The sequence below is a fragment of a genome, unplaced genomic scaffold (assembly GCF_019419815.1).
Source record: "Pyrus x bretschneideri cultivar Hongxiangsu unplaced genomic scaffold, Pyrus_bretschneideri_v1 Contig8, whole genome shotgun sequence".
Lineage (NCBI taxonomy): Eukaryota > Viridiplantae > Streptophyta > Magnoliopsida > Rosales > Rosaceae > Pyrus > Pyrus x bretschneideri.
In genome coordinates, this window is record NW_025999820.1 from 11102815 (window position 1) to 11112939 (window position 10125).

Below are 10125 nucleotides of genomic sequence, written 5' to 3' on the forward strand. Positions count from 1 at the left end.
TGGCAGAATCATAACAGATTCCTAGTACCAACCATACTTAGGGCTAGTATGGTATCGTTGTGCGTTTTAAAAAATATTACTTATAATGTATTGCAAGAATAAACAATTGTAAAATAAAGTTATGTGATTGATAATTTTTTTTATTTTATAAAAGTGTTTTTAATAATTAAAAAAATATAGTGTAAACATGTTTTGTAAACTTTTATATAAACTGTTGCAGCCCTCTCATTCTCATCACCACCTTGTGGGCTGTTCTTCAAACTCTCTGAAAAAGTTCCCCGAATAGAGGTCGGTAAGTTGTTGATAAGATTTCTTGATGAGATTGAGGTCGTCGGATCGGGCAGACAGTGTGGACAGAAAGGCAAGGCGTCTGCAATTGTTCCATTTCTTGTGCTGGGCAACAAGATCGACACCCCTTATGCTGCTTGAAGATGAACTTCGATATCACCTAGGACTGACCAATTTCACAACTGGCAAGGGGGGAAGGTGAATATGATCAATTTTGGCTCAGTATTTGTGTGGTAAGTTTTCCTGCTAATTTGTAGTTTCTGACCACAATTATAATGGAAAAGAAATTACTTATTCGAGTTTGGTCAGATTGGTGAATTAACGGAAGAGGAATTTCGAGTTTGATCAGTCGGCGGCACTGTGAACAGAGAGGTGATGGAAGATGATAAAACCATCCTGGTATGACATGTAAATTATTAAATTGCTTAAGGTTGTTTTTTGTTATTTGAAAGTTACACTAAAGGAATCTGGATCCTCTTTGTGAGGATTCTGGGAATCCGTGAGTCATATTAGTTTTTTTCGTACATTGCGATCAGAAATTATTTTAAATATTTTTATTTAAAATTAAATACAAACAGTACCTGATAAAAATTAACCACATGATATACGATGAATAGACACGATTTACAAATCTCTAAGATCCTTACTAAAAGGATTCGGAAAGAATACACAAGACCTCGTGTCTCTGGAAAAAGGAATTAACTTCGCTGCTGAACATTTCAGCAGGAATTCCTGCTTACACTCAATACCGGATGAACAAGTGTCCACCCGAAATTAAATGTAAGCAGGACGTCCCGTTGAAATTTTAACAGCGAAGTCTTTGTGCCTGGAAAAATAGGTTTGCGCAGAAGCGCAAACACAGCAAAAGACCCCGTTTTACAAAGTTTGCATTTGCTAATTTTGCTTTTTCCACCCAGATTGTGAAAAAGGTGATTCTAGGAGGATTACCAAACACTGAAAAGGTCATGTTTTTTTTTATATATACTTGTTTTTTTTTTTTTAAATCACAGCATAACCAAATCAGAACTTAATAGTGCTATAATTTTCAATGAATAATATAAAGAACAATTTTAGTAGCATATTTAACTGTTTGGAGTGACAAATTATATACCATATAGCTGTGTATTTCAAATTACAAGTTTCTTTTCAGTTTTTTATGCCAAGTTTAGCTGTGTATTAGGAAAACAAATGCAATTAGGGTTAATTAGAGAGTTGAAGATGGGTATGTATGTATGTTTGTATATATGTAAATAGGCTGGATAATATAATTTATAAGGGTTTCAAAGCCAATTGTCGTTAATTAGGAAATGTGACTTGTCTGTAAATACATGTAACGGTTGTGTTGGAATTTAAAAATGTTTGAGTACTAGTTCTAACATCTCAAAGCCAAATGGATTAATAATGTCTCTTTTGGATTTTACCTCAGTTACTAAGCAATATACGTTTTATTGATTAACGGGATAGTGGGATTCAAATTATGTTTCGTTTTTGTCAACTAAAGTGAATTGTTCGTTACAAACTAACTTTTGATTTAATATTTTTTATTCAAAATTGAAAACGAGACATAATTCAAATCCCGCTTTCCTGTTAAGCAATAAAAACATATATTGCTTTGTAACAAAGGGAAATCCAAGAGAGACATAATTAATCCACTAGGATTTGAGTTGTCATATCTAATCACCAAACATTTTCAAATTCCAACACAACCTTGGATGCATTTACAGACAAGGCACATTTCCAAATGACAATTGGCTTTAAAACCCTTAACCATATTATCGATAAACACCTTATATCCATGAGTAATGCTAGAGACATCAAATTTTTAAGGGAACTAAATTAGGTAAATCAAATAATGTTGTTGTTGATGGTTGAATTGTCACTTAAATTTTGAGTATTGTGCTTATTTTCTATTAGTGACACATCTTGTGATTTGCAAATTTAGGTCTTCCTAGTATTATCTATACATATATACATACATATGTGTCTATCATCAACTCTCACCTTGCATGTGCTTATAAGTAGTTGAGCTATTCCTCATATTGCCAATTGATTTTATGGTAGAACCCCAATTTCTTCATAGTATCAGAGCAAATTGTCCCATGTGCGAAACTCAACGGCCCCACACGTGCCCCACATAACTTGAGTTGTGTTGTCCACGTGTTAGACTTGAAATTCGTCACACATAACACGTGAAGGAGCTTGTTGAGAATAAATCTCACATTGATGAAAAGAAACTTTGCATGTGCTCAGAATAATTGGATTATTCCTCATATTACCAATTGAGTTTATGATGGAACTTCAACTTCTTCACTCCCTACCGTCATCTTCCTCAGCAAAGAACTAATGGCAAATTTTAAAGCTGGTGCTGTTGCAAATACCAAAGCAAAAAATTGTGTTGTCCACGTACCCCACATATGTTAGGTATCAGCAACATTTATAAGATTTTGGCTACTGTCGAGCCGGATTAAAGACAGCTGAGACTATACTCTTTCAAGGGAATACATGGAGGAATGATCCTTCGGTTGGTTGCCTTGGTGTTACAAATTGTTCCTCCTCGAACAAATATATTTCTATGAGAAAGAACTTGAGATTACAAATTGATATCTAGCAATTTACAGGGAATTAAAACAGAAGCTTGATTCGTAGAATATACAACCAACACAAGGAGCAGCGGTCGTCCCTGATCAAGTAGGGCATATGATTTTAATTTTTATTAATTCAGTCTTCTTGTTTTTTTTTTATTGAATTATTGTTAGTTGATCTATATTTTTCTGACCAACAACATATATATATATATATAGACTAAAATAATTGATGTGAAATTTAGGTCTTCGGGTCATGGTGTAGACATCGAAATTTCGGAAGTTTCGTGTTTACACATGACTGAGGTGAAAAAAGTATGAAGAAGGGTACATCTGCACGTTGAGTTTGGAAGACACGCCTTCGACTTCTGCCTCATGCACCCATGCAAGTTTCAGTGTACCCTTCTTCATACTTTTTCATCTCAGCCACGTGGAAGACGAACTTTTGAAATTTTGATGTCTACTACACCGTGATCTGAGGGAACTAAATTCACAGTATAAGTAATAATAAATCAATTATTTTAGTCTACATACATACATACATATATATATATATATATATGTTGTTGGTTCCAAAAATATAGATCAATTAACAATAATTCAGTAAAAAAAAAAATAAGGAGACTGAATCATTAAAAATTAATATCTGACTTACTTGATTAGGGACGACCGGTGCTGCTTGTGTTGGTTGTATTTTCTGCGAATCGAGCATCTGTTTTAATTCCCTGTAAATTGCTAGATATCAATTTGTAATCTCAAGTTCTTTCTCATAGAAATCTATTTGTTCTCGGAGGAATAATCCGGTAACACCAAGGCAACCAACCAAACGATTATCCCTCCATGTATTCCCTTGAAGAGTATTAGTCTCAGTTGATGCTTGTCTTTGATCTGGCTCGACTGTAGCCAGAATCTTATAAATGTTTCTAATGCCGAACATATGCTGCGCATTTACAAATTCTACATTTTCTCCTTTGGTATTTGCAGGCAGCACCAGCTAATTTAAAATTTGCCATGAGTTCTTTGTTGAGGAAGTGAGTGTACGGATTGAAGAAGTTACCAATTAACTATATGGGGAATAGCACAACTAACTTTAAACGAGCTCATTAAATTCTTGTATTTTGGTTAGTTTTATTTGCAGTTGTTTGCAAATTTTATTGCTTGAAATTGTAGATACGCGCTATGTGGAAGGCTTCGTGGATTCATGTTATGAGAGCTGCTCCAAAAATAACCGAATCAATTTAGGCATTGTGCCATTGTGTATTGATGCCTTGCTGCACGCAAAAAATAAATGACAAACTATGTCTTGCATGAACAAATTTCAATTTAAAGCAATAATAAGTTTTACCCAATTGTTTGAATTGCTTTATGGAGTGTATAATTTTGTTTGTCTCTTCTCTTATTATTCACTTTGAGTGCGTTTGTTGTACCAGACTAGTTCAGATTGGACTAACTTCATGGACTAAACTAGACTGGCTTAGCTTGGACTAACCAGTACTAAAATTGTGAAGCATTGCAGTGTCGGATTAGAACTAAAATTTCATTTTTTAAATTTAATTATAAAACTAAATTTCACATTCTGATCTAAATAATTAAATTTAGATCTACTCCAAATTCTTTTTTCTTTTACTTTTTAAATTGATGAACTTCAAGATAATCATGGTAATTCTAATATAAAACAACAACAAAAAATAGTAATTAAGTTCGATAGAGGGAGAGGGGATACTTGTTCTGGATGAAGCTCACTCAATGATCGGTGGCTTTGATGAAGAACAATACCTGGCTCTCACCAGTTCACGCGAAGGACGCATCGTAGTGAGAGAAGGCAGCGTAGTGAGGTTCTTAGCAATACCTTGCTTTTGCGGAGGACTAATTTAGGCGACATAGCGAGGTCCAAAGTCCACACGAGTTTGGGCTAATCCCATTTAACTTAGTCCCTTGCTATACCAAACATTGGTTATTAGTTCTAACTAGTTCAGTCCTAGCTAAGGAGGTCAAACAAACGAGACCTCTGAGTATTGTAATAGGGTGCTTTATTCAAGCTTCGATAAAACCTTGTGAGGATTTTAATCAAGACAAAAGAAAAGAGTGTCCCGCATCAAAATTATCCAAAACTCTAAATCCGAGAGTATAGTTTAATAGAGATAAACAATCGTTAATATATCAAGTATGAAGATCTGAATAACCTTCTAAGAAATTAAAAATGAAGAGCAATCAAAGGGAGCGAAAAGAAAAATAGTGTTTCAAATCAAGGACGTCCAACCAATCAAAATCTACAGCAAAATTCAACAGATGAATGTTTGATAAATTAATAAGGTTTTTTTTTATCACAAATGGTCCATGAAATTGACCCACTCAATCAAAATAATCTATAAAATTAAAAATCAATTAATATAGTTCTTGAAAATGGCTGTTGCAAATTAATATGATCATTTTGTTACAATTCCGTTAAAAATTCTGTTAAGTATAGATGTGACACATAAATGGTTTTCACCAATTTAATTAAATATTATTTTGTGAATAAAAATATTTAAATAATAAAAAACAAATTTTATTTTTTATAATTAAAAACTAAAAAAATAAAAAAATAAAATGAAGATGAAGATGATTGAACATTGTTCATCATCTTCTTGCCTCCCCACCCTCCCACTACAACCCCCACCCCGCCCCCTCCCACTCCCCACGAAGTTCTGGGTATCTTTAGAGTGCCACCGTCGAACTTGCGGCTGTCGTGAGGGAAGGTAGTAGCAGACTGTTCAAGCTCTCCAAGATCTGCAAAACGTGTTTGGTTCCGGTCACTGTCGTCTCCCCTGGCTTTTCATACCGCATTAAAAAACAGAGCAACTGGGTTATTTTTTACTGCTGAAAATCTGTACACTTCCGTAAATTTCAAGACTTTATGTTTTTTTCTCCACAACCTATTTCTCTTACGCCATCAAACCAAAAACCCAGAAGAAGAAAAAGCATAAACAGTAAGCAGAGGAGAGAAAGAGAGAGAGACCTGAAATAGGACGACTGGGTTTGTTGAAGCTGCTTTGAAGCTCTCCATTTTCTTATTGATTGGGTGGTGATTCTTCCTTTTTTTTATTATAAAAAATAAAAATTGTTTTTTATTATTAAAATATTTTTAATTCACATAATAATATTTAATTAATTTAAATAATTTTTTTTATTATTATGTAAATATTTTTAATTCAAAAATAATATTTAATTAAATTCGTGGGATCCATATATGTGCCACAATCGCACATAACAAAATTTTTTACAAATTCATGATAGAAAAACCACATTAATTGGCAACACCCAATTTCAATGACTACATTGATGGATTTTCAATTTTAAAGATTATCTTGATGGAGTGGCTCAATTTCAAAGACCATTTGCAATAAAAACCCAATTGATAATCTTGAAAAAATAATAAATATTTTAGTTCAAACTCAACATCTCACATCGCCCAAGGGAGTAGATCTGGTAAACCGTATATGTATATTCTCATCTCTACCTAGCACGAGGCTTTTTGGGAGCTCACTGGCTTCGGGTTCCATCAAAACTCCGAAGTTAAGCGAGTTCGCGCGAGAGCAATCCCATGATGGGTGACCCACTGGGAAGTTGCTCATGAGTTCCCATAAACAAAACCGTGAGGGCGTGGTTGGGGCTCAAAGCGAACAAATATCGTGCTACGGTGGAGTTGAGCCTGAGATGTGGTGGGGCCCGTGCCGGGATGTGACAATTTGGTATCAGAGCCAATCCCTGGCCAGAAATGTGCCGACGAGGACGTCGGGCCCTTAAGGGGGGTGGATTGTAACATCTTGCATTGCCCAGGGGAGTGGAGGACGTCGGGCCCCTAAGGGGGGTGGATTGTAATATCCCGGATAGCCCAGGGGAGTGGATCATGTAAGCGTTATATGTATATTCTCACTCTACATAACATAAAGTCTTTTGGGAGCTCACTGGCTTTGGGTTCCATTAGAACTCTGAAGTTAAGCGAGTTCGCGTGAGAGCAATCTCATGATGGGTGACCCACTTGTAAAGTTGCTTGTGAGTTCCCAAAAACAAAACCGTGAGGGCAATCCTATGATGGGTGACCCACTGGGAAATTGCCCGTGAGTTTCCAAAAACAAAACCGTGAGGGTGTGGTCGAGACCCAAAGCAGACAATATCGTACTACTGTGGAGTTGAGTTCGAGAATGTGGTGAGGACCCGACCAGGATGTGACAAGTGTACTCAATAACCTCACTAATTAAATGCATAAGATATTAAATTTTCTTAAAATCTTTTAAGACCGAGGGAATATATAAATTCATAATGGTGAATACATAAAAGAAATAACACGTAGATATTCACAGTACATAAAAGAGCTTAACACATAAATATTCATAATACATATTTAGATTTTTTTTTAACAACTTCTATTTTCTTTTCTTTTTTCAAACAACTTCTATTTTCTCAATTCAACTATTTCTCAAAATATGCTTCTAAAGTATATTTGTCTTCAAGGGCATTAAGTTTTGAAAATATTTGATCTTCTAGTTCTTAGAAGTTTGAAGTCATATACATATACTTGTTGCGTTATAAGATACATGTATCTTTGCTAAAAAATAATAACAGTAATAAATGAACAAACAAAATTTCTTGTTAAATGTAATAATATTTATTTAACAATAAATTAATAAATTATTCATTCATTGATACAATAATAACCTCCCTAAAACGATAATTTATTTTAGTAAAGAGTAATAATTAATAAATTATTCATTCTTGAATTAATAATTAATTAATTTGGTTGACGAATTTGTGGCACTTTGAACACCGAAAAAGGAAAGCTTTTTTTTTTTTTTTTTTTTCAAGAAGAAATATAAATATTAAACAACATATATCTTTCTTTTTTCAAACAAATAAATATGTTCATGCATATCAGATTACTGAGATTCTTGCGATGACTTCTTTCTTGGAAATTATTCCTTCATCATCGATTATAATCCATAACCCATCCTTATTGCTATCTTGTATCATAATTCAGAAGAACAAATGTATACCAACTTAAATACATGTACAGTTATATATATGTATACATTCGTAAAATTAATAGTCATCATGATGAAATTGGGGTTCCACACCAATGTGGAACAACTCTCAACACGCCCACGCACGTTGGTGGATTTTCAAGCCTACATGTGGACAACAATCAGGTGACGTGGATCGCGTGTGGCTGTTTGGCTTCACACGAGAACAACCCGCTCTGATACCATGATGAAATTGGGGTTCCATCATAAAATCAATTGGCAATATGGGAGTAGCCCAAGACCATATAAGTACATAGCAAACTTTGTCCCTCACCAATGTGGGACAACTCTCAACACATCATACCAACTTAAGCCATTGACAGATCATCAAAATTAATATAAGGAGAATTAATATGGAAATTATTTGTCCCTCTACTTATGATTAAAATATCCTTATCGTCCAGACATCATAATTGAAACCGTTCATTATCTTTATCATCATCTAAAGATTATATCTGCGAAAAAATTATTCAATTTAAAGATTATTTAGTCATTCATATGCATAAAATAAATAGACGGTTCGTCATATGATGCTACTTGTCACCAAACTGTTAATTAGTTTAATACGTATGAAAAAATAAACGATCTCAAAATTGAATAATTTTTTACAAATATAATCTTTAAATAATGATAAATATTATGAACGGTTCTAATTATAATGTTTAAACAATAAAAATTCATTAATCGCAAATAACGAAGGGTCACAAGCATTATCCTTAATTTGCATGACCAAATAAACTGAATAAATACCATTACATTTTCAAACTCAGTCTCACAGGCAAGAAAATAAACCAATAAATTATTATTATTATTTTTAAAAAGGAAAAACACAATAACCTTATTATTGGCTACTTTTTTTAATTGATTCGAGCCTCTGCAGTCTCAGCTGCTGCTTAAACTTGTTTATGAAATCGTTAGCTTTCGCATCAACCGCTTCGTGTCCTCCAAACGATTTCGTTTTCTTCACCCTCGGCATCGCCGGCCTAATGTCCGTTTCTTTGTTGTTTCCTTCAACCCCTCCTCGGAAGCAGCGAGTTATCGCTGGTCGACTTTTTTATCTTCTCACGCTGGTTTACCCGAGCCCCATTACCCGAGTTCGACTTATTCCGATGAACCAAGTTTTCTTCACTAAAACTCGGATCGCGGGCCTCATGTTCGGACTCTTCCGGTTCATGAATTTTATTCTCTGGGTCGGCATGTTCGGGCCGGTAGAATGGGAAATCCATCGACTTGAGCCGCTCCAAGAGCGAGGGTGTCCTAGCTAACCCGACCGGACTATTGCTGTCTGTCTGACTCGAACCAGGAAGTTGTGCTGCTGATTCGCCGGATTGGACTTCTGGGCTGGTGGATTGTTCAAATTTGTAGTGGGAAAAGTTGATGGATCGAAACCGGTCCAATAGCGAGGGAGTTCGTTCGAGTTGGGGTGAGGGAGTCCGGTTTGATCCGGTCGAATTATCTAAATCTGCATGCTGTGGCGCGTGTAATGGGTTTCCGGATTCGGTTGCTCGAATTTGTAGTGGGATAAGTTTATCGAACGGACCCGGTCCAAGAGTGAGGGGGTTCGTTCGAGTCGAGGCGAGCTGAACAGGCCGGGTTGCTCTTCTTGCTGCTGCAGTTGTTGGTGCTCAGGTTTTTTGTGGGTCCCGTAGTGGGAGCTGAGGACTATGATGCCGATCATGAGGTTGAGGAGAAGGAAGAGCGAGGAGGGCGTGAACCAGCTGAGCATCCATGCCCACATGGCCAAAGACGACGATGGGTCCGCCATGTTGCAGTTTCTCAGCTGCTTCTCACTCCTGTGAGCTTCTAGAGAGAGAGAGAGAGAGAAGTTGTTTTTGTTGTTGTATGGCATATGAAAGTGGAGAACCGTAGGGTTTTGGTGAGTAGGATGACATAGAAGGATATATAAAATGGTGAGAGATGACGTCATAAAAAAGGAGATAGATGACGTTATAAAAAAGGACAGAGGTTTAACACGTTGCAAGTTTTTATTATTGTTTTCAGATGGGACCTGAATTGTCTGCCCTCCTCATCCTATACTTTTCTCATCCCATTTTATTTCTAAGATCACGGTTAAACCACTTCAACATTTTATATTCCCATTAAATCAATATAAAATGTTAATGTTGCTTAACCGTGATCACATAAATAGAAAAATGATGAAAAGAGAATGAGATAGGGAGCGCAAACAATCAAAG

At 35.5% G+C, this 10125-nt stretch overlaps 1 protein-coding gene and 1 long non-coding RNA gene across 2 annotated transcripts; one reads left to right on the forward strand and one right to left on the reverse strand.

The window, feature by feature from the left end:
* The first annotated feature begins 252 nt into the window (after window positions 1-252).
* On the forward strand, window positions 253-4228 carry LOC125473230. Its single transcript, XR_007255090.1, has 2 exons — window positions 253-521; window positions 598-4228. It is a non-coding gene; the product is annotated as an uncharacterized LOC125473230 (long non-coding RNA).
* A 4489-nt stretch (window positions 4229-8717) lies between these two features.
* LOC103951864 (pathogen-associated molecular patterns-induced protein A70) lies at window positions 8718-9728 on the reverse strand. Its single transcript, XM_009363332.3, is given in 3 exon segments — window positions 8718-8954; window positions 8956-9410; window positions 9413-9728. Coding segments are annotated over 3 exon segments (921 nt in total). The 5' UTR covers window positions 9696-9728; the 3' UTR covers window positions 8718-8771.
* Between the last annotated feature and the right edge of the window lie 397 nt (window positions 9729-10125).